The 24,789-nt window shown below is 44.7% G+C and overlaps 1 protein-coding gene across 1 annotated transcript in view; it reads right to left on the bottom strand.

The window, feature by feature from the left end:
* Window positions 1–8,830: 8,830 nt before the first annotated feature.
* The window catches only part of LOC117057044 (androgen receptor-like), a 62,607-nt gene continuing 46,648 nt past the window's right edge, over window positions 8,831–24,789 (bottom strand). Inside the window, exon 7 of the mRNA XM_033167792.1 lies at window positions 8,831–8,890. Coding sequence (XP_033023683.1) covers window positions 8,868–8,890 — 23 coding nt within the window. The 3' untranslated portion in view covers window positions 8,831–8,867. The remainder of the gene's footprint in view (window positions 8,891–24,789) is intronic.

The raw sequence follows: 24,789 nt of genomic DNA, 5'->3' as shown, positions 1-24,789 counted from the left end.
GACCTTAGGGTTGGCATCTGAGAGGAGCCAATGGGCGTAGTGTTCTTCGGGACATCCAGGAGACTCACATAATAGCGGAGAGATAAGTTCATTCTGTAAAGCCCTATAAAAGCAGCAACGGAGAAGTACGTGGTCTGTAGTCTCTACTTCTCCGGAGTCGCATGGACAGAGTCTGTCGCCCAAAGGAACCCCCCTATACCTCCCATCCAATACGGCAGATGGCAGGACATGATTTCGGGCCAGTGTGAACGCCCTTCTGTGGGATGGGACCTCGAGCTGAGTAAAATACCTAGCTGGGAGTTGTAAGTATCTCCGCTCCTCTGGGGTTAAAAAAAGAGGGACTTTACTTAAGTCATTTTGCCTCTCGATAGCCATTAGCCTCTGCTTGACTAATGCCCTTGCTGTGTTGTAACTATGTGAACACAGGTAAGCTGGATGTAAACCTATGCTCGTCATCTTGTTTTCTATGGCTTTGCTCCAAGAGGAGCGATGTTTATCTTTTAATATCAATGGGGCACGGCCCTGAGGGTTAAGATGAACTTTCAGCCAAAGGTTACAGGCCTGTGTTCAGAGTCTCGCCTCGACGCAGACCATGCCTGTTTCGAGACGAAGAGCAGCATTTGGCACACATGGAGGCACCTGGAGGGCTGCTCTGATGAATTTTGACTGGACCCTTTCAAGGAGGGTCAGATTTGGTGGAGGGGCACAAAGTTGAGCCCCATAAAGCAATTGAGCTAGCGCTTTAGCCTCAAAGAGTTTTAGAGCCGCAGGTACATAGTGTGCACCGTTGGATCCTAAAAAACCTAAGATTGCAGAGGTGGACTTCTGGGCTGCAGCCACAACTTGTGTTAAGTGGGCTTTCCTCGACCCTCTATCGTGGAAGACTATGCCCAAGTATTTAAAGCAATGGACTTGCTCGATTTTCCGTCCATTGATACTCCAAGGTCGTGTCTTAGGACGCTTAGCAAATGTCATTACTTTGGTCTTCTGATAGTTAATAGTAAGACAGGCCTCTTTACAATATTGAACAAGGGACCGGAGCGCCCGTCTTAATCCGACTGGAGTCCTGGACAAGATCAGGGCATCGTCCGCATACAGGAGAATAGACATAGGCCTGTCTACCAGTTTGGGAGGATGGAAATCAGAACTTGATAGTTTAGATATTATATCATTAATAAAGTAATTGAACAGCAGGGGGGCTAGTACGCATCCCTGCTTGACACCCAACTGAGTAGGCACCCGCCATGTCAGATGTCCCTGATGGGAGCAGCGGACAAGGAGGCTTGTGTTTGTATATATTGATCGTATAAGAAGGAAAAGGCGAGGATCAATTGTTGAGAATTTCATCTTCTCCCAAAGCTTATTTCGCGAGATGGAATCAAAAGCGGTTTTTAAGTCTATAAAGGCCGCAAAGAGGGAGGAAGATTTACAAGCTATGTATTTCTCGATGAGGTGTTGAAATACTAGGCAATGGTCCATGGTAGCATTTCCTTTCCGGAATCCTGCCTGTTCTTCTGCAATTTGATGCTCCACCTCCAGCCAATCTTGAAATTTGTCTTTGAGATGTAAGGAATACAGTTTACTCACAATATTGAGTAAACTGATTGGCCTGTAATTTCCTGGTTTGAACTTGCTCCCTTTTTTATAAATGGGAATTATAATGGCAACACCCCAGTCTTTTAGAATGTGTCCTGTGCTATCAATATATGTAAATAGTGATGCTAACACAGGGCACCACCATTCTTTGTTTTTCTTAATCAGCTCAGGCGGGATTAAGTCCTCACCCGGCGCCTTCCCTACCCTAGTTCTAGACAATAGGGAATCTATGTCTGTCGTAGTGACTGGGTTCCATTCTGGGAGCTCTTTTAGATTCCACGAATCAAAAGTCTCAACAGGATCGGGGTCTGCATACATTTGTCTAAAGTGTTGTTCCCATCTCTCAGGAGTAATGTCTGTTTCTAAAGTTAAGCGTCTCCTCCAGCTGTTAGAAGCAAGCTGCCAAAAAAGCGATGAGTTTTTTAGTTTTGCAGCTTGAATTAAGCGGGCCCAAGTGAGGGCGATCTGGCTGCGACATCTGTCACCCTATTGATCGCCAGGGTTGATTCGGCTGATCTGGCTGGCTAGGCGGGTGTCCCCTTCCTCCCTCACCGCTCCATGTGCGTCCCTACCGAAGCTGCGCACTCGGTGGAAGAGGACGACCATCCCAGATAGAAGGAGTGTACCGTTCTTCGGTCAAGGGTATACGATAGCTGCGCTCCCCTGCTAGAACTTCCAAACACAGTATTTATATAATTTCATCACACCTATAGATGGTGTCATTGCATTTCACAGAATCAGAGAATTGTGGAGTTGTGAGGGACCCTGCAGGTCATCCTCTCCAAGCCCTGCCATGTAAGGTCAGCAGCTAAAGAATCCCTGACAGAGGGCCATCCAACCTCTGCTTAACAACCTCCAAAGGGGAGTCCACCATCTTCTGAGGGATCTCTTTCCACTCTCAAATGGCTCTTACTCTCAGAAAGTTCTTCCTGACGTTTAGTCAGAACCTCCAGTCTTGTAACTTGAATCCATTTTTCAGATTCTACTCTCCTAGCTGGATAAAACAAGCTTCTTCCATCTTCCATGAGACAGCCCTTCAGACATCTGAAGATGGTTATCCTATCTCCCTCCAATCTCCTCTTTTCCAGGCTACACATACCCAACTCCCTCAACCGTCCCTCATAAAACTTGGTTTCCAGATGTTTAATCATCTTGGGACCCTTTCTGCACATCTTCTACTTTCCTCTGTCAACAGGGGTGCTGAGAACTGGACACAGGACTCTATGAGGAATCTGACCCAGGCAACACAGAGCAGTACTATGACATTCCTTGATCTAGATCTAGAATTCTGTTCATGAAGCCCAGAATCACATTAATGTTTTTGGCTGCTGCATCACATGGTTGACCAGTGTTATGCTTGCTATCTACTAAGGCCCTGAGATCCTTTTTGCATGTACTCCTGGCAAACCAAGTGTCCCCCACCCTATATTTGCGCATCTGGTTATTCCTGTAACAAAATAGGAAATTCTTTCCAGTAGCACCTTAGAGACCAACTGAGTTTGTTCTTGGTATGAGCTTTCATGTGCATGCACACTTCTTCAGATATACTGAAACAGAAGTCACCAGATCCTTGAATATAGTGAGGGAGTGAGGAGGGGTATTACTCAGAAGGGTGGTGGGAATGGGTGATCAGCTGATAGGTGTGGAAAACCTGGCTGCAATTAGTCTTGCAGGGAAAGGCAAGGGGTGAGATAGAATCATAGAATCATAGAGTTGGAAGAGACCACAAGGGCCATCCAGTCCAACCCCCTGCCAAGCAGGAAACATCATCAAAGTGTCAAGCCTCTGCTTAAAGACCTCCAAAGAAGGAGACTCCACCACACTCCTTGGCAGCAAATTCCACTGTCGAACAGCTCTTACTGTCAGGAAGCTCTTCCTAATGTTTAGGTGGAATCTTCTTTCTTGTAGTTTGAATCCATTGCCCCATCTCCGCTTCTCTGGAGCAGCAGAAAACAACCTTTCACCCTCCTCTATATGACATCCTTTTATATATTTGAACATGGCTATCAGATGACCCCTTAACCTTCTCTTCTCCAGGCTAAACATACCCAGCTCCCTAAGCCGTTCCTCATAAGGCATCGTTTCCAGGCCTTTGACCATTTTGGTTGCCCTCCTCTGGACATGTTCCAGCTTGTCAGTATCCTTCTTGAACTGTGGTGCCCAGAACTGGACACAGTATTCCAGGTGATGTCTGACCAGAGCAGAATATAGTGGTACTATTACTTCCCTTGATCTAGATGCTATACTCCTATTGATGCAGCCCAGAATTGCATTGGCTTTTTTAGCTGCTGCATCACACTGTTGACTCATGTCAAGTTTATGGTCTACCAAGACTCCTAGATCCTTTTCACATGTACTGCTCTCAAGCCAGGTGTCACCCATCCTGTATTTGTGTCTTTCATTTTTTTGGCCCAAGTGTTAAAATTCATCTTGTTTGCTTTGGCCCAGTTCTCGAGTCTGTTAAGGTCATTTTGAAGTGTGATCCTGTCCTCTGGGGTATTAGCCACCCCTCCTAATTTGGTGTCATCTGCAAACTTGATCAGGTTACCCTCAAGCCCATCATCCAAGTCATTGATAGGATGTTGAATAAGACTGGGCCCAAGACAGAACCCTGTGGCACCCCACTAGTCACTTCTCTCCAGGATGAAGAGGAGCCATTAATGAGTACCCTTTGGGTTCGGTCAGTCAGCCAGTTACAAATCCACTGAATGGTAGCATTGTCTAGCCCACATTTTACCAGCTTCTTTACGAGAATATCATGGGGCACCTTGTCAAAGGCCTTGCTGAAATCAAGATAGGCTACATCCACAGCGTTCCCTTCATCTACCAGGCTTGTAATTCTGTCAAAAAATGAGATCAGATTGGTCTGACATGACTTATTTTTCAGAAACCCATGGCTAAAGATAGCTTTGTTATGTATAATGAGATAAGAATCCAATGTCTTTGTTCAAACCAGGTTTCTCCATGGTTTTAAGTTTGGTGATTACTTGCAATTCAGCCACTTCTCTTTCCAGTCTATTTCTGAAATTTCCTATTTTGTTTCGACTATGGCAGACCAACACGGCTACCCACCTGTAACTGGTTATTCCTGTGTAAGTGTACATTTCTACAACATTCTGGCAGTCCCATCTTCTAATGGATATTGTAAAGTTATGAAAAGGAGAACCAGAGCCAGCTAGAGTCTGAAGAGTCTTCTATGTGTGGGGAAATGGTTAAGCCTTTGTGAATTTTGCTTTAGGAGTCTTTGCGGCGCAGGGTAGTTTTCCAGGAGGAAGAACTACAAATGGGTCAAGATGGAGTCATAAAAGCCACAACTTTATTGGGTACAGCTCTTTGGTTGCAGTCATTGAAATTCTACTCAGTATTGATCCAGAGCAGATTCCAACGTATAGTTAGCAGAGTAAAAACTTAAAACACATTGCAGGATTCCCCAAAAATAGACCAGAGGCAACTTCATCCAGCAGAGCTTTACTGCTACTGAAGGCAAATGAGCATAATGGTCACAAATCCAATACATTCAGGATTGGCACTGTCCATAAGAAATCCAGTTGCAGCAGACTTAACGTTAACTTAAAATAACTTACAATAAGACTAAACCTTAACTATTGTATTTTAATCTTTTGTTGGAAGCCGCCCAGAGTGGCTGGGGAAACCCAGCCAGATAGACAGGGTATAAATAATAAACATATTACTATTACTACTACTACTACTATTATTATTATTATTATTATTATTATTATTATTATTATACACTATATCCAGAACACCACACCAGAAGGAAGAGAGATAGAAAGAGAAAGTGTGAAACTCTGGCTCCTTCTGGCCCTACTTTGATAGTCAGCATGACCTTGACTGAAGAGATAGGAGAACCAGTTTAAGACAGCTGTATCCCGCTTCTCAGAAGGAATAACCAAAACAAGAACCTTCTTTCCCACAGAGAAGAAAAACTTCCAGTAACTTCCAGAATCAACCAGAACAGGAAAAATATCTACCTATCAGATCAATACTTTCTGCACTTAGAAATGCAAACTGATGGTTACAATGGTTACAGGGAAAGTGAAAATCTCCTGGCTGGGTAGACTGAGCTGGCATTTGGGTGGCCAATGTGATAACAGGATTCTGGATCCACCCTTGGCCTGATTCAGAAGGGCTCTTCTTAAGTCCTTATCCTGTGACCACGGTGTGCACCAGGCATGCCAACCCTGTGAGCTATTGAGTGGTCAGCAGACCCACATCCACAATATTCTTTAAGGGAATCCCACTTTCAGGGATGCCTGATGTGGACCTGGCCCAGTGCCTTCTCCACCAGGAGATCCAAAAGAAGTCATGGAAATACATTTAGGATCAAATTATGCAACTGTATAAGCAGAACAGCGGCGTTGCTATGAGGAAGCCGAAAACTCTGTGCTACAAAGCCCAATCACAATTGCGAGTAAAATTGCTTCCCAACCCTGCCAACCAACATTCATCCATAGCAAGGCAGTTAAGTCTAGAATTAGAGGAAGGGAGAGAAGCCCAAGGTGTCTGTCAATTGGGATTTCTACTCAATAGTGATCCAGGGTAGATTCCAATGGATAGTTACGTAGATTCCAATGGATAGTTAGTAGATTCCAATGGATGGTTAGTAGATTCCAATGGATGGTTAGTAGAATCCAGTGGATAGTTAGTAGATTCCAATATGGGTTTCAGAACATGGCCTTGGAAGCAAAACTCCCCACAGCTTAAGACTGATAGAGGAAGACATCATTTGATGCTGGTTCAACATCAAAGTAAAACACTCTTGGGTGGAAGGTCCAAGCCACATCTTTTTCTAGCTGCAGTGAGTTAGGCTGCAAAAAAGGTTATAATGGATGCTGTTTTGCCACTCATCCAATGCTTAGTCTAGTATGCATTCAGAAAGATGATAATCCAGACACTCTTGTGCTCAGATGACAGTGAGGAGAGCTGGCGTCCCAAAGCTTGTTGAATTGAAGGGTGGAGATGATGACACTCTGGGAGATCTTTCTGTTCATCTGAAGACAGCTCCATCCACCCCAGTGCTTTGTCCCAGTTGGAGCTGAAAGATTGGTCTGACAGGGAAGTCTCATGGGGCCTTTACAGCGGAAATCAAGAAGTTCATTCACGAATCCATGCAATTTCCAAGGTGACTCTGTCATGCCCAGTCTATAGTAAGGTGTGTGGAACAACTCACAGAGGCAGCAGGCAGGGTGTATAGACAGGAGAAGCAGGAGGGCTACATCAGAGCTCAAGAAACATGCTGGCGGATGAGGTCAAATAACAAATCAAAGCAAGACTTGAGGAAACTTGTTGCTTAAATTTCTTATTAACTGATGTCATTACTTTCTAATCTTGTTTTATGATTACAAGGTAATGTTGTGTGCCTAGTAGGATATGTTTTATGCAGAGAAAGTAAGTTTTTTATAGCATTACCCGACATTTTCAGAAGGTAAAATTAAAGTTCTTTGGTTTTCTGGGAGGAGTTCATGTTCTTTTTGATCAATCAAAATATTGTCCAATCACAAAAATAATAGATTTGAATTCCTCTCATCCCAAAACATATTTTTTTAAAGAAATTTGCAAAACGTTTCATCCCCTAAAATGACATCCCCTTGTAGGGTGCTCAAGTTGCTAAGGGTGAGCTTGGAAAAAACCTGTAACAAGATAATGCACACGGGAAACAGCAGTGAGGGTTTCAAGTTGTATGTAGGGGATGGGTGTGGCTCTGAGTCCAAAGACTGGGACAGCAAATTGCCAACTTACTGGTTTGCTTGCCTGCTGCAAGTGTTTCTGGAGAGAGGGAGGTTGAGTGGGTGGGGACAGATGGCGTTCCTGCATTGCAGGGAAATGGACTAGATGACCCTTCAGATCCCTTCTAACTCTGCAATTCTATGATAGGGTGCCAAAAATAGGGCTTCCAGTTGCTGGAAATGTCACCTGCTGCAGTTACCCGGAGGCTCAATCATGGGCTTTGAAAAGCTAAAATGCAGGGTGTTCTGTTAAAATACTCTCCCAGATCTCATCAGCATAGGAAGCTGCTTCATAATGAAAGGCAACAGCGGTTCTCCAGAATTTCAGGCCAGGAGCCTCTCCCAATCCTATCTGGAGATGCCATCGGGGATTGAACCTGGGACCTTCTGCTTGCAAGGCAGATGCTCTACCTACTGAGCTATGGCTCTTCCCCAAAGGCCAGCCAGATCACCCACTGGAGCTCCCAGGATGGGGCCTCAGACACAGGGCAGTTGGGTGTCCATAGACAACAGGCCACCAGCCACACCCAGGAAAGGGTCTCCCTCTCTGCTGCTCCCTCCCCTTGGTGGCGCAAGGAGGGGGGACCGAGAGCTGCTCTGAGCAGGGTAGATGACTGGGGGAGGGGGAATTGGGATGTGTAGGGGAAGCTGCTGAAAATGGCAACCCCCCCCCCCCAAGGCTATTCTTTGTCACCAGTGGTTGTTCCTCCTATGCTGAACAGGTAGGGGGGCTGGATTTGGGTCAGTATGAGAGCAAAGGGCAAGGATGAACTATGCTGCCCCCATGGTCCCGATCCTGACCAGACCTTCCTGCAGTTGCTTTTTTTGAAAGAAAGAAAGAAAGAAAGAAAGAAAGAAAGAAAGAAAGAAAGAAAGAAAGAGTAACATATCAAGCTCTAAATTGAACACAAGGCATGGTTTAGCACCCAAGAAAGGAAGTAATGGTTAGGGGATATGGTTGAGGTTTACAAAAAGCTTGCATTTTTCTGAAGAAAGTGGACAGAGAGAATTTCCTCTCATCAGAACTGAGGGATCCCCCCCCCCCAGAGGAACAGATTGGCCTCCTGATTCAGGACAAAGAAAATGGAAGGCTTCACACAATGACTAATAGATGCACAGAAATTTGCAGGTGAAGTGGTGGTGATGGCTTTGGAAAGGGATTAACCAGAACCGAGAAGGAGGAGGTGCTGTTCCTCATGGCAGCTAAGTACAGCCACATTTAGGGGTGTCATTCCTCTGGAAACCAGTTCCAGAGGAACAAGAGCAGATTGTTGACCTTCGCATCCCTGTCTCTTGCTGGTCACTGTAGTAAAGAGGGTTCTTGGCTGGCTGGATTCTTCTTAGGTTCTTCTATCTTGGCAAGTCCCTTTGCAACAGAGAGTCCTACAGCTGGGAGGCAGCAACCCAGAGTTTGTTTCCGTTGCCCTTGCTGTCTGGACATGGAGTGCAGGTAGATATCCAGTCCAATCGTGATTGGATAAGAACAACAGAGGGTAGTTTCTCAGGAATATGGCGATCAAGTTGTTAAGGGTGCGATGGAGCAAAACCTGTAACTTAAAAAACAAGATGGTATATGTGGTGGGTATTGCAAATGTGGGTGTGGTGGGTCTGAGCCCAAAGGCTCTGGCGGCAAACTGTCAACTTACTAGCATCCAAGAAGTCACCAGTGCTTCTGGAGAGGGTGAGTTGGTGTGCACAGGTGGTAGCAATGGGATTCCTGCATTGCAGGGGGTTGGACTAGATGATCCTTTGTGTCCCAACTCTACAATTCTGTGATTCGGTTCCATTTTTTGATTCTATGAGATGGGGCTCCAGGCAGGTGACTGTAACAGTTGCTGGAAACACCACCTGCTACAGTCACTTGGAGGCTTTTTCCTGCATTGAATCTCAGTATTCAAAAATGCAATGTGATCTATTGAAATCAAATTAAAACTTTAGCACAAGGCTTAATTAAAACAGCCTCTGCAACCTTGCAGCCTCATTGTGGAGGGTGCCACTGAACTGGATGATTTTTGCCCATTTAATGGGACAGGAAATACATCCTAGATCATGTGCGGACACGCCCCTCTCCCTGGGCAACTGGATAGCGCTTGACTTTGTCCCTAGAAGGGGGTACTTGCCCTGGTTCTGGGGAAATGTTGCCAAGCATTCATATGCTTGTGCCAAATAAATTCTGGCAGTGAACAACTGCAGACAAAATGCAAAAAAAGGGGGGGATGAAGAATGTCAGGTGAGACGCATAAGGAGAGATTTTTTGTTTGTTTTTTAAACAGTGAACAGTCTTCCCATTTTTAAATAAACATGTAGGCACTCCATGGATAATATTCAGCCTTGGAGCTTGGACAGGATTTTTTCATGACTGCTGTGCTATATCACTGGCTCTGATGTAGTGCTAAACCATGGGTGAGTATTATGGGAATGAGCCTTGGACTTGCCCTGAAATGGCCATGTCCTCATTAACAAAAAAGAGAAACTGCATCACTAAAACAAAGGACATAAACTGATATATAACTGCTTATTTATATGTATGGTCAAAAACATGGAAATAAGTGTAATGCTTTATATACAACTAGAATCTTGCCTTAGTCCGGATGGCTGTGACCAGTTGATCTAGTTGTCTCCCAGGTCTACTGTTAAGAGTATCCTGCTCTAACTTTTTAAGGTTCTTTATTTATAAAATAGACTTGAAACAGACAGTCTCTGTAAATGGGAAAACATGGCAACCCTTGCTAGCACAATACCCCCCAATAACTTCTTAAAAAAAAAGATTGAAAACATCTTTTGAGCTAACCACAGTTTCCTGTGATGTCAGAGCTTGGAAAATGGGGATTTGTTCTAACTACATTTCGTTAACTGACCAGGATATACTGTAGAAGTATCATACTTTGAACAAATGATAGTTCAGATGTCACAGGAAACTGCTTTTTGTGTGTAAAGAAGGTAGTGAGAAGGGAATGTGGAAGGCTGATTTGATTATTCTAACATGAAATCATGGTGATGCTGAACTTAGCATATACTGAAGATGCTTCTAATTGATTTTCTCCATCAGTGCAAACCAGAATGGATTGATTTAAATCAAGGTGATTTAAATCATCTGTTCAAACCATGATTTAAAGGACAAAGAATATGCAAATTAAATCATATATTTGAATCAGTTCTCTCAATGTACTTCCTGAGCAACCATGAAACCTAAGTGCTTGCTCTAACAATGAGAACATATTGGTTTGCAGCTAATTGGAGCCTTTCAGTAACCAAACAGTGTAATTCAAAGCCTTTGTGCATGCAGCCCATGTGACTTTTGCACTACAGAATTATGTCTAATTCTACATGTACCCATGCAAGAATACGAAGCAAGATCAAGAGGAGACCCACTTTTTGCATCCATTGCATCTCAAATGTTTCTTTCATATGAGAGGTGTTTATAGAATTATGCATGGAATGGAGAAACTCGCTACATAAAAGTGAGGTTAGAATGTTGGACGATTCAGGACAGATAAAAGGAAGAACTTCTTCATGCAGTGCTTAGACATACTGTGGAACTTGCTACAGCAGGAGACAACGATGGCTACCAACTTGGATGGCTCTGAAAGAGGACTGGATGAATTCACAGTGGATAAGGCTATCTACTAGCCATGATGAATAGGTTCAGTCTCCATGGCCGGCAGCATTGTTGCTTCTGAATCCCAATTGCTGGCAGCCACAGGAGGGGAGAGAGCTGTAGTGCTTCTGTTCAGCTTGCGGGGTTCCCACAGTCATCTGGTTGGCTACAGTCAGAACAGGATGCTGGACTATGTTTGTTGCTGGCCTGATCCAGCAGGTTTGTCTTGTGTTCTTATGTCCAGGATCTGTTGACTTCTGCTTCAGGCCAGGGGTGCCAACTTGAATAAAGTTTTGGGGGTGGGGTGGGGGGGCAGGTAAGTCCCACCCCACATAAACTGATCACATGACTCAGTGCACATAACCATTTGAATGGCAATGCCCATCAACTTGGGGGAGGGGCAGGCCCCCTCAAATATTTTATTGGGGGGGCCAAAAGGGCCTCGGCCCCTAGGAGTTGGCTCCTATGTTCCAGGCAATGGAATTTTTGACCCTTCAGAATCCCATTGTGACTTGTTTTCAAGGCACTTTGAGGGCAAAGTTGATCAGTTTCAGTTGATGCATCTTGATGGCATTGGGCAAGTTGCTTGTAATGAAATGGCCACCCATGTGTTCTCTCAGCGCCTTTCCCTCCCAGATGACTGAAGCCTGCTGAGGGGATGTGACTGGCTGGAACCAGGATGTGGCGGTGCATCCTTGTGGGAAGGAGTGGTCCCAACCTTCTGGAAGGAAGCAGTGACTTGACCACACCTGAAGAATCCTATCCCGGTGGAGCCATTGGTTTCTGACAACTACTGTCTGGTCACCGACCCCCTTTCTTGGGAAAGCGATGCAGAGGGTTGCCATGCAGTTGTTGCAACAACACTTGGATGAAACACTGATTATCCTGATGCATTTAGAAGAACTTGGTTAGGGTTTATGTGCAGTTATGGAACTGCATTGGCTTTGAATGACCTTTACTGAGAGAAAGACAAGAGGAGGATGGCCTTGTGGTTCTTTCTTGATCTCTCAGCAGCATTTGATAGAGAGTATACAACCCCATCCAGAACACCCAATTGACAAATGCTACCCTTCTGGCGTAGTGGTCAGAGGAGCAGACTAAGACACGTAAATTCTGACTTCTCTCCCTTCCTCAGTTTTCTAGTCTTGAGTTTAGTTTCCCCCATTCATCTGTCAGCATGCAAAAAGTTTGCATGGTGATGTGCACACATTTTACTTTCTGGGGCTCCATGATCACTGCAGATGGTGACAGCAGTCACGAAATTAAAAGATGCCTGCTTCTTGGGAGGAAAGCAATGACAAACCTAGACAGCATCTTAAAAAGCAGAGACATCACCTTGCCAACAAAGGTCTGTATAGTTAAAGCTATGGTTTTCCCAGTAGTAATGTATGGAAGTGAGAGCTGGACCATAAAGAAGACTGATCGCCGAAGAATTTATGCTTTTGAATTATGGTGCTGGAGGAGACTCTTGAGAGTCCCATGGTCTGCAAGAAGATCAAACCTATCCATTCTGAAGGAAATCAACCCTGAGTGCTCACTGGAAGGGCAGATCCTGAGGTTGAGGCTCCAGTACTTTGGCCACCTCATGAGAAGAGAAGACTCCCTGGAAAAGACCCTGATGTTGGGAAAGATGGAGGGCACAAGGAGACAGGGACGACAGAGGACGAGATGGTTGGACAGTGTTCTCGAAGCGACTGGCATGAGTTTGGCCAAACTGTGGGAGGCAGTGGAGGATAGGGGTGCCTGGCGTGCTCTGGTCCATGGGGTCACGAAGAGTCGGACACGACTCAACGACTGAACAACAACATGCACACATTTTGTATTCATTTTTTGAATAACAGACTTGTTTTTATACAATTTTGTTTCATTCAGTACTGTATTGCACAGTGGCAATGATCTGAGGATGGCATGCATATGCAAAATCTCGTATACTTGAACCATTTCCTTGGAACTGCCCCCAAGTGACCATCCTTACCTTTCCGAAGTTGGTTGTGAGCCAAGGAGGCCTTGCTCCCAAGCAAGACAGAGAGCTTTTAAGCTCTCTGACATGCTTACTGGGCTCTGGGTGATTCTCACAAGATCTTGTGGGGCTGCCCAAGTTTACATAAGAGCATCCCAGAGCCCAGTAAGCAAGGCAGAGAGTTTTAAAGCTCTTTCCACTCTGTGAAAATGCTATGCAAAAACAGCTTTGAAGCTCTCCACCTCCTGTGTGATTTCAACCAGTCAGCCTTCAACTGTGTATGGCTGAAATCACACAATTAAATGTATGCATGATGTGATTGTACTGTATACACATTTTTACAAGAAATGCCTCCCTATATAACACATTTACATATTACATTTGTGCATACATTGTGTGTGTGGCTTTTCCCATTTTTGAGGACTACATCACACTGTGTGGAGAAGTGCAAATTTTGAAGGGCAGGTGTGTTTTGGTTTAGGAAAGTATAAATTAGGCTGACAACAAAATGTGGGCAGAATGAATTTCTCCCCCACCCACCCACAATCACCTACTCATCCCTAACAGTGGTTATCTTCACCCCATGACTGACTGTGTTTGGAGAGTTTTGCTTTTTTCCCTTGCTATGGGACAAAAGGTCTTCTCCAAAGTTCTTGCACTACCAGAAAGCTCATGAATATGGTAGAAGTGGCCATCTAGCCAAACTAACCAGACTGTGTAGAACACTAAAACCCTTCATTAGCTTAATTGTGCCCAGTAATTATGAATGATGCTGCACTGGGTTGTGGTTCAGGACCCAAGTCCTCCCCTGTGTCTTTATTCAACAGAGAAGAGACAGAGGTGTTTCCAATTGTCACTCTCCGCTAAGCACCTCTCTGATGTGCTAAAAATAAGAAGCGGCCAAGCAGGGCAGCTGCAGTAATGCAAGCGTTCTTAATTCCTCAGATGTGAGTAGGATCCAGCTTTTCCTTCCTTCCCCTCTATTTTCCTGCTGTACACCCCCCAAAAGGCCCATTGACTGCCACTGGAAATCAAGCTGGGGGGGGGGCAGACTGGATTAGGGTGGTCCAACTTTTCATACCAAGTTGGTTGCAAAAGTACTTTGGCATGGAACCCACAGGCTGCACATTGCCTTGTTGCATGGGGAAGGGGGGGAGGAGTGAGGCAAGATTTGTCACACACCCAGTCCTCTTGCTACCATATCAAAGCTGCTAAGCAAGGCTCTGGGCTTTGGGAAGGAGGCACAAGGCTCTAGTAGGACCCCAGAGCCCTCCTACCTTCTTCCCCAAGCTAGGAACACACTAACTAGGCTTTTGGAAGGAGGCGGGGGATGGACTCTAGGATCCTGCCAGAACCCTCACACCTCCTTCTCAAAAAAAGGCCTCAAAGGCTGCATGTGGACCATCCCAGTCTGGATGATTGCCCTGAGTTGCTTCCAATTCTTGGTTCCTGTATCTGTAGGGGTGGAAGGTATGAGAGCGAACTTGCCAAACCAGTCTCCTTGGCAAGGTAATGGCTATGGCTGGCTAGCTGAATGAATGAATTTATTATTTCAGTCACAGACCAGTTCCAGCTCACATACAATAGCAAGGAAGTCATAAAACATGATAGGGATACATTTGAATTTGCAATTAGGTATAACAGGGACAATACAGATATAGCAAAAGTTTAAAAATATATAAATTAAAACTTAGTCATTAAAATATAACCTAAAATTATCATTTAAGGCCTTAATCATTATGATAGCACAGCTTGTTCCCTAAATAGCAGGGGTAATGAATACCAAGCGTATTTTCCCGTAGAAACGGCAGTATAACAAGGCATGGGAGACAGTTTGTACCTCCATCAAGTCACAGTGGCAGACTCGTTTTGCATATTGTTTACCCTCAAATCTGCCCTGCGATAAGGCAGATGGCAGCACATTGAATCTAGCGAGGGTAAATGACCGTCTGTATTTAGGTAATTGTAATTTTGACAAATAATTTGCTGGGGTAAATCCTCTCCCATTATATTTCATTGCTGGGTGAGCGATCACCCCTCGTCCCCAGCTCCCTTCAAAGCAAGCGGGGATGAGCCCTCTGAAGGGGTGCGTGGCGCCCCTTCAGAGAGGCTCATCCCCGCTTTTTTTAAAGGGAACTGGGGAGAAAGGGTGAGCAATCACCCCTTCTCCCCAGCTGTCTTTAAATCTTTAAACCTCCCTGACACCAGCGAAAGTGGGCTTCCCCTTTCTCCGCTCCACTTTCGCTGGTGTTGGCAGGGTGGGGGAGGTAGGGGAGGCCCGTAGCATGTTCCCTCCACCGCTGCTGCCTCCTTCGCTCCCCCTCCCAGCCTTTTAGAGGAGGAAAACCAGAAAAAAAAGCCTTGTTCCCCCCCCCCCCTTTTAAAATAGGTGCGTCTTATGTTCCGGAGCGTCTTATGGACCGAAAAATACGGTACTTTAGAATGATTCTAAGGGAGCAAGATTTAAGAAGCTGCAGATCTGAAAGCCATATGTCATAGAATCATAGAGTTGGAAGAGACCACAAGGGCCATCCAGTCCAACCCCCTGCCAAGCAGGAAACACCATCAAAGCATTCCTGACAGATGGCTGTCAACAGGGCCGTCTCGTCCATTGGGACTGGTGGCGCAAAGCAAGGGAGCTGGCCGGCCACGCCACGCCCTCTGGCTGCCCGGCAGAGCATGGGAGCGCGAGAAGGTGGCCGCACCGCGCCATACGGCTACCCGGTGGAGCACAAGCAGGCCAGCCGCGCCGCACCCTCCGGCTGCCCAAAGGAGCATGAGCTGCCCGGCTGCACCGCACCATCTGGCTGCCCAGCGGAGCGTGGGAGCACGAGCCGGCCGTCCTCGCCTCCCATCCCGGAAGCACTGGAAGGGCACACAGAGCCCTGCGCCACTCCAGCGCCATGCCCTTCACCCCCTGCTCGCCCACCCCCCTTCCGAGGGGCGGCAATCGCAGGAGGGAGATGGCGGAGAGGGAGCACACCGGGGGCGCCGGAGGGATCGTCGCGCTAGGGTGGCCGATCTCCTTAAGACGGCCCTGGCTGTCAAGCCTCTGCTTAAAGACCTCCAAAGAAGCAGACTCTGCCACACTCCTTGGCAGCAAATTCCACTGTCCAACAGCTCTTACTATCAGGAAGTACTTCCTGATTTTTAGGTGGAATCATCTTTCTTGTAGTTTGAATCCATTGCTCCATGTTTCTGGAGCAGCAGAAAACAACCTTTCTCCCTCCTCCATATGACATCCTTTTGTATATTTGAACATGGCTATCATATCACCCCTCAACCTTCTCTTCTCCAGGCTAAACATACCCAGCTCCCTAAGCCGTTCCTCATAAGGCATCATTTCCAGGCCTTTGACCATTTTGGTTGCCCTCCTCTAGACACGTTCCAGCTTGTCAGTATCCTTCTTGAACTGTGGTGCCCAGAACTGGACACAGTACTCCAGGTGAGGTCTGACCAGAGCAGAATACAGTGGTACTATTACTTCCCTTGATCTAGATGCTATACTCCTATAGATGCAGGCCCACAATTGCATTGGCTTTTTTTAGCTGCTGCATCACCCTGTTGACTCATGCCAAGTTTGTGGTCTACCAAGACTCCTGGATCCTTTTCACATGTACTGCTCTCAAGCCAGGTGTCACCCATCCTGTATTTGTGTCTTTAATTTTTTTTGCCCAAGTGTAGTACCTGTTAAAATTCATCTTGTTTGCTTTGACTCAGTTCTCTAATCTGTTACGGTCATTTTGAAGTGTGATCTTGTCCTCTGGGGTATTAGCCCCCCTCCCAATTTGGTGTCATCTGCAAACTTGATCAGGATGCCCTAAAGCCCATCATCCAAGTCATTGATAGGATGTTGAATAAGACTGGGCCCAAGACAGAACCCTGTGGCACCCCACTAGTCACTTCTCTCCAGGATGAAGAGGAGCCATTGATGAGTACCCTTTGGGTTCGGTCAGTCAGCCAGTTACAAATCCACTGAATGGTAGCATTGTCTAGCCCACATTTTACCAGCTTCTTTACGAGAATATCATGGGGCACCTTGTCAAAGGCCTTGCTGAAATCAAGATAGGCTACATCCACAGCGTTCCCTTCATCTACCAGGCTTGTAATTCTGTCAAAAAAATGAGATCAGATTGGTCTGACATGACTTATTTTTCAGAAACCCATGCTGACTTTTAGTGATCACAGCGTTCCTTTCTAGGTGCTCACAGACCATTTGCTTAATGATCTGCTCTAGAATCTTTCCTGGTATTGATGTCAGGCTGACTGGGCGGTAATTGTTTGGGTCTTCTCTTATCCCCTTTTTGAAACAAAATCGAAAATTCTTTCTAGTAGCACCTTAGAGACCAACTGAGTTTGTTCCTGGTATGAGCTTTCGTGTGCATGCACACTTCTTCAGATATTGGTATCTGAAGAAGTGTGCATGCACACGAAAGCTCATACCAGGAACAAACTCAGTTGGTCTCTAAGGTGCTACTAGAAAGAATTTTCGATTTTGTTTTGACTATGGCAGACCAACCCGGCTACCCACCTGTAACTGGAACTATGGAAGGCACCCCTTTTTGAAAATAGGGACAACATTTGCCCCCCTCCAGTCTGCTGGGACTTCGCCTGTTCTCCAGGAAATCTCAAAGATTACTGCCAGTGGTTCTGAAATCACCTCTGCCAGTTCTTTTAATACTCTTGGATGTAGTTCATCTGGCCCTGGAGACTTGAATACATCTGAATTAGCCAAGTATTCCTGTACTACCTCCTTACTTATTCTGGGCTGTGTTTCCCCCGCTGAATCATCTGCTCCATATTCTTCAGGTTGGGCATTGTTTTCTTTTTTGGAGAAGACTGAGGCAAAAAAGGCATTGAGGAGTTCTGCCCTTTCTCTGTCTCCTGTTCGCATGATCTTCAAATGGAGTCTGTTCTTCGTCTTCCATGTTAAGGGAGAGCACTTCAAATCGATTGTGTAGTTCTAAACAATCAGAATGATCCCTGGGCCTTCTACTTCTATGAGTCACATTCCTCCATACATCTGGCTCCTGTGTTGGGGAACTGACCTCCTCCTCAGGGATGTCCCCTGTCTTCACCTTGGTGCAGACAGTGTGCTCTGCTGCATCCAAGAAAAGCTCCAGCTCTTTAATTCTCTGGAGCGTAGATACATGGGCCTGAAGTTGCTGGACCTTGTCTTCTAGTAGGGCAACCAACTTGCACTTGCTGCAGGTGTAGCTGTCTACATCCTTTGGCAAGAATACAAACATTGTGCAGGAATTGCAGGTGACTGCAGTTGTTCCCTCACCCTCCACCTTGAAAAGCTGAAGTCAGGACAAAAAAGAAGCCTAGGTCTTCCCCAATAAATGTTTGAGACTAGCTCCCCTAAATTTAAAAGATGGGTCAAACTGTGCACGCCACTAGGCGTGTGCCACTGTACTCCAGACACTGACTAGCTCTGCCCACAGTTAGTCACCTGACTCACCTGACTCAACAGAAGCCCCCCCCCCAGACCATGTGCTCAGGGAGAGCACTCGGCCAGAAACAAACACACACACAAGTCTGGACAGTCACACAAATCCAAGAGGCAGAAGCCCTTGTGCTCCCTCCTCAGTCACTGTACTCCATGTCAGTTGTGTTAATATTTTTGCAGCAAAGACCTGGGAGGCTGCCAGAATATATTGGCCCCTTTTTCCATAGAAAAACCTTATAATAGCTATGATAGATCTTTGGGCATTTACAAAAGTATGTTTAACCTGGTAATGCCACAAGACCTTTTCCTGAAAGGTTATACTCAGGTTAAAACACCTTGGCTAGTTAAAACACTGATGAACATAACCAAAGTAAAATTTAAAAAATCCTTCCAGTAGCACCTTACAGACCAACTAAGTTTTTTATTGGTATTAGTGTGCACTTGAGTGCATGCACACGAAAGCTCATACCAATAACAAACTTAGTTGGTCTCTAAGGTGCTACTGGAAGGATTTTTTTTTATTTTGTTTCAACTACGGCAGACCAACATGGCTACTACCTACCTATAACTATAACCAAAGTAGTTGCTCTGTGTGGTAGAACAAATGGGTGGGCCTTTCCTCTGTCCCCTTCACCTAGCCTTTAAGTTGGAGAACAGCAGAGGGAGAGAAAAAAAGATTTCATTCCAAGGAGACTGAACCCTGGGGAAGCACAGGAATAGCTTGAGTTTCTCACTTCTCAGAGATTGGGATGGCATGTAACAATACCATTGTCCCTCAAATAGACTTGAGAGATCATTCCAGTCCACCTGAGAGACTGTTGGAGGTCAACCAGTAATTTTTAAGGTGCTTTAACTGTGCACCTGAAAATGCTATTAGGCCTGCCATTCCTTCAGTGAGATTGCTTCTTAATAGATCAGGATTTTTTAAACAAACAAACAACCTGTTTTCTCAAAGGTACCTAACTAGCTGGGAAATCTCTTGAGTGTTAGACAACTCAAGGTAGACTGGGGTTGGACTAGATGACACTTTGGGTACATTCCAACTCTACAATTTTATGATTCTGTGAATAGGATCACAAATAAGAAGACAATCAGTGGCAGTGGCAGACCCTATAGTTGATCTAAAAGAGATGATAGTAAAAATGGACAAGAACTTAAATGATAAGCTGGATGCAATGGACAGTAAAAATGAGCAAAATGCAAGATTAATTAAGGAACTCTCAGAACAAATAAAATACTTAACAATGAAGCATAAAGACACAGATAAATCAGTCCAGGTTCTCAAGGTCAGAACCAGCAAGCAGGAAGATATTTCCAAGAAATTAGTGAATGAAAACAAAGAATTGAAAAAAGTCAAGAATCAGCAAATGAAGATAGCTCTGCTGGAGATGCATCAGAGAGATATGATTCTACGCTTTGTTACAGAAATTACTGGGCAGAGACTACTCGGTTCCCGGTCCTATGGCAGAAGCCCGTGGTTCGCTGTGAAATCAATGGAGAACAGCCAGGAATTGGAGCAAAAGCAAAGGAGTTTATTGCGCAACAAGGTTCCGGAGGGTCCGAACCCTGAACAAAGGGTGACATGAACTTTTAAAACTTCCCGCTATAACCCAGAATACATTTCAGAATACCTCATAACTACGTCAAAGAAGGGAGGGGGAAAGGAGGGTCCACACAAGATTATCACACTGGTAAACAAGTTTTGCATACTGGGGAAGGGTTACGGGAACAAGCAAATGGTTCTTGGGTAGGTACAATATACATGTAGATTCTCTATCAGGGAAGAACAATGGGGAACATCTTAGAGGATGTCTGTCACCTTGGAAACTGATGGAAAGGTGCTTGAGAGGATTACCTGGGTGGGGGCATTTCCTCTAGCACCTGGCATGTACATGCCGGCTCGCTTCGGGGATTATGGAAGAGCCTGAGATGGAGTTCATTTTAGAGGTTGCAAAGCAAAAACAGTGGAAATCATAAACTTCTGAGGGTTGGGGAATGGCGGGGACCAAGGGACTAGAAAGTCCATGTCTCAAGGAGAAAAAGGAAACCTGAATGAAGGAAATCTGTTAAGGCAATGCTGAGATATGAATTTCTATAAGAACCAGGCTTCACTGTAGAGAAATGTGGTTAAAGGACCAACCCTGAGTCTAAATTGTCTGTTGTTACAATGTATCCAATCATAATTAATAACTTCCCCTTTTGAGCGGAGCACTGCTTCAATTCCATTGTTCTCACAGCAGGGCGCCTGTCAACAGTTACTTAGTGTGCAGTCAAGCTTGAAGGAGCTGAGCGAACGATCCATCTTGCAGACTGAGATGCATGCTTCTGATTGGCGGGCAGTCTTTCATTGAGAAAATGGTCCGTACAAGAGAACGGGTAGACAGGAGCGATGACAGGGTTTAAAGGGACGCAAAGTGGGGGTTTTGGGGAACCCTTTATCGCGAGGGTTTTATGTCGGTGCTTGTGCAACACATGTGTGGGGAGAGGAAGGGAAAGGGGTGAAAGGGGACCCGCTCATTGTCAGGAGACAGGGGTCCCGCACTCGCCGGCATAAAAGCCGCGCGGTAGGGAAGGTGACCTCGGAAATGTTCCTTATCAGCTTTAGAGGTCTGCCAGAGGTACAAGATGAAAGGATAGAAAAAAAGTTGACTCAAGAACTAGCCACCTGGTTGGCTGTGCAACAAGATGAGTTGTGGATGGATATAGATAAAATATTTCAAATAAGATATGACAGTGCAAAATTGTTTAAAGGACCAGGAGACTGCTTGGTATTTTTCAATTTGAGGCTCGTAAAAGATAATATTTTGTTAAAGAGAAGATGAACAAAGTTGATAATAGACAACAAGAATGTGAAGATATTTAAAGAAATACTGAACAGGATCCTGAAGAGACAGAACTACAAAGAACTGACTGATGCACTAAACAAGAACTCAATAAGATACAGATGGGAGTTCCCTGAGGGAATTACCTTTACGTAAAAGGACAATAAGAATTTGACTAGAACAGTGGAAGAAGTGGGGAAATTCTGGCGAAAGTAGAAGAAGGAATTAGGAGGAAGAATATGAGAAAGAGAAGAAGAAAGAGACCCTTCATAATCAATGAAGTTAAGGAGAAGATACTAGACAATCCAGAACATCATAAGATTTTAAATTGCTTTACAGAACAGAAAAACTTCAACGAACTACCCCTACATTTACGCTCATATTAAACAATAAATAAAATTTAAATAAAGAGATAAAATTAAAATGGAGTTGAAACTTATATCTTGGAATGTAAATGGGTTAAATGACAAAATTAAAAGGAATGACTGAACATATTCGGGGGGGGATGGGATATAATTTGTTTACAAGAAACCAATGTAGCAAGAAGGCATAGAAGGATTCTGATAAACAAAAGATTAGGACAAGAATTTATTGCATCAGATAAAAAGAAGAAAAGGGGAGTAGTAATAAATGTAAATGAAAAATTACAAGCAAAGCAGATACTTAAGGATGAGGAAGGAAGGATCTTAGGAATTAAGATATCAAGTTCCCAGCGTGCACAGCGGGAGGATGACGGACCATAACATCTCTGCTATCTATCACGAGTTAATTTGGCGGCTGCGATGGGAGTAAAGCAGCCTCCCGACCTCCCCGGGACGACGGGGGAGGGCTGCCTTGCCCGCGGTACCCTTTAACTCACTTTGGATCCTTCGGGACCGAGTGGGTGGGTCTGGGCACATAGCGCTCGAGATAGATAGAGCTCCTGGAGCCAGCCCCGTTCGTGCGCGTCCCCTTTAATTGGATATATAAATTTGCTTAAAGATTTTGGGCATGTCTCGGACAAAGGAGTGGGAAGAATGTTGCCAACTGCAGCCCTGAGTGATTAAGAATGAAGATTGGAAGAAGACGTGGACTTTACATTGGTATGTGAAGGAGGGAAAAGAAGTGGGGTAAGCTCTGGAATCTCCGTTTGTTTTGCCTCAATATCTACTAACACGGGCGAAACCTCCCCCAGAAAATCCACTTTCACAGGCAAATAGCAAGTGGACTTTAAAGACTGAACGCAAATTAGATTGGAAATTACAAGAAAGTGGGAGCACCACTTGTACATTAAGCTCGAGAAGTGTCAATTTCATGCCAAGGGAGTAGACTTCCTGGGGTACCGTCTAACAGACAAGGGCTTGGCTATGGACGGCGAGAAGGTGAAGGCAGGTAGCATCCTGGGAGAGCCTGCAGTACAGGGATCGGCCTCCGTTTTTACCAACTCGTCATCCCCCTCCTCTGCAGGAAGCGACCATTCCTCCAGTGGGGAGGGGAAGTTAGAGGCAGGAAGTTGGTGCAGGGGCTCTGAAGAGATTGCAAAGCCTGAGCACCAAAGGGAAAGAGGGGAACGGGGTCAGTTTCCCACACCCCGAGTTCGCAGACAGGAAAGACGTGGAAGGGGGAGGCGGGGGTTCAGAATCCCGCGCCTCTTTTGCTGGACAAAGAACCAGAAGGATTCATTCCTGGGCTCTGCAGAGGGATGAGATGGACATTTGAACTTTTGCTCCACTGTAAATATCTGCACAATAAAGAACTTAGTTTTAGAAGTTCGGCGTTTGGCTGATTTCTCATGAGCAACTACTGAACGTCCTAACATATATCTAAAGAAGTATGCTAAAATTACTATTTAAAACAAGCAGGGAGAAATAGGTAGGCAGCAGATATAGAATTTAGATAAGTGATAGTTATAGATGAAGTAATATTAAGGTTATTAAAGAAGAGAAATTGATCTGTGTAATAAATATGAGAATTTTAAAAAGGTAAAGAAATTACTAAAGATGATTTACAAGGAATGCAGACGGAGAGGGCATGAGGAAGTCAACTTACAATGTTCTAAAAGAGGGTTAGATAGATTTAAATAAGTGTTTTTATTAATTTCATTTGTTTTGTATTTTCTTGTAATGTTTTTCTTTTGTTGTATGTGTAGTTTGTTTTTTTGTTAAAAATTAATATTTTTGGGGGGGAAACAAAACAACAAAGATCCTTAGAATTTGCAAACAAGCCCAGCAAAATGCTGCTGTATTGGAGACAGAAGGAGAGACTAATAGACAAAATTAAAGATGGTGAGAAAATAATAGATAAATCAGAAGAAATACATAAGTCTTATAGCTCTGCATTATAAAGAGATGGAGGAAGTAGTGGCTACCCCTCTGAAAGCACTTATTAATAATATAATGGAGAAGGAAGTATTCCAGAGTCATGGCAATTAGGTCATGCAATTGAAATGGAAAGATGGGAAAGGCTGTGAAAGGTTGATATGAACTTCACAGCCTGTTCCATGATAAAAGAAAATATTGCTGGTACATTACCCCAGAAAAATTAACTAAGATCTATAAAAAGCAATCAAACCTATGCTGGAGGCGTAAGAGGGATGTGGGAACCTTTTACCACACATGGTGGGGGTGTAAAATTATAAAACGATTCTGGAATGAGATGGCAAGAATACACAGAGAGAAGAATAGGTGGCAAGAATACACAGAGGAATTATACCAGAAAGATATGGAGGTCTCATACACCCCAGGTAATGTGGTTGCTGACCTTGAGCCAGACATCCTGGAGAGTGAAGTCAAATGGGCCTTAGAAAGCCTTGCTAACAACAAGGCCAGTGGAAGTGATGATATTCCAGCTGAACTATTTAAAATTTTAAAAGATGGTGCTGTTAAGGTGCTACACTCAATATGCCAGCAAGTCTGGAAAACTCAGCAGTGGCCAGAGGATTGGAGAAGATCAGTCTACATCCCAATCCCAAAGAAGGGCAGTGCCAAAGAATGCTCCAACTACCGCACAATTGAACTCTTTTCACACACTAGCAAGGTTATGCTTAAAATTCTACAAGGCAGGCTTAAGCAGTATGTGGACCGAGAACTCCCAGAAGTGCAAGCTGGATTTCGAAGGGGCAGAGGAACCAGAGACCAAATTGAAAACATGCGCTGGATTATGGAGAAAGCAGGAGAGTTCCAGAAAAACATCTACTTCTGCTTCATTGACTATGCAAAAGCATTTGACTGTGTCGACCACAGCAAACTATGGCAAGTTCTCAAAGAAATGGGAGTGCTGGATCACCTCATTTGTCTCCTGAGAAATCTCTATGTGGGACAAGAAGCTACAGTTAGAACTGGATATGGAACAACTGATTGGTTCAAAATTGGGAAAGGAGTACGACAAGGCTGTATATTGTCCCCCTGCTTATTTAACTTATATGCAGAATTCATCATGCGAAAGGCTGGACTGGATGAATCCCAAACCGGAATTAAGATTGCCGGAAAAAATATCAACAACTTCAGATATGCTGATGATTCTACCTTGATGGCAGAAAGTGAGGAGGAATTAAAGAACCTTTTAATGAGGGTGAAAGAGGAGAGCGCAAAATATGGTCTGAAACTCAACATCAAAAAAACTAAGATCATGGCCAC

This window comes from Lacerta agilis, chromosome 13, assembly GCF_009819535.1.
Source record: "Lacerta agilis isolate rLacAgi1 chromosome 13, rLacAgi1.pri, whole genome shotgun sequence".
NCBI classification, from domain to species: domain Eukaryota; kingdom Metazoa; phylum Chordata; class Lepidosauria; order Squamata; family Lacertidae; genus Lacerta; species Lacerta agilis.
The sequence above is the reverse complement of the archived record's forward strand: the minus strand, read 5'-3'. Positions and strand labels throughout refer to the sequence as shown.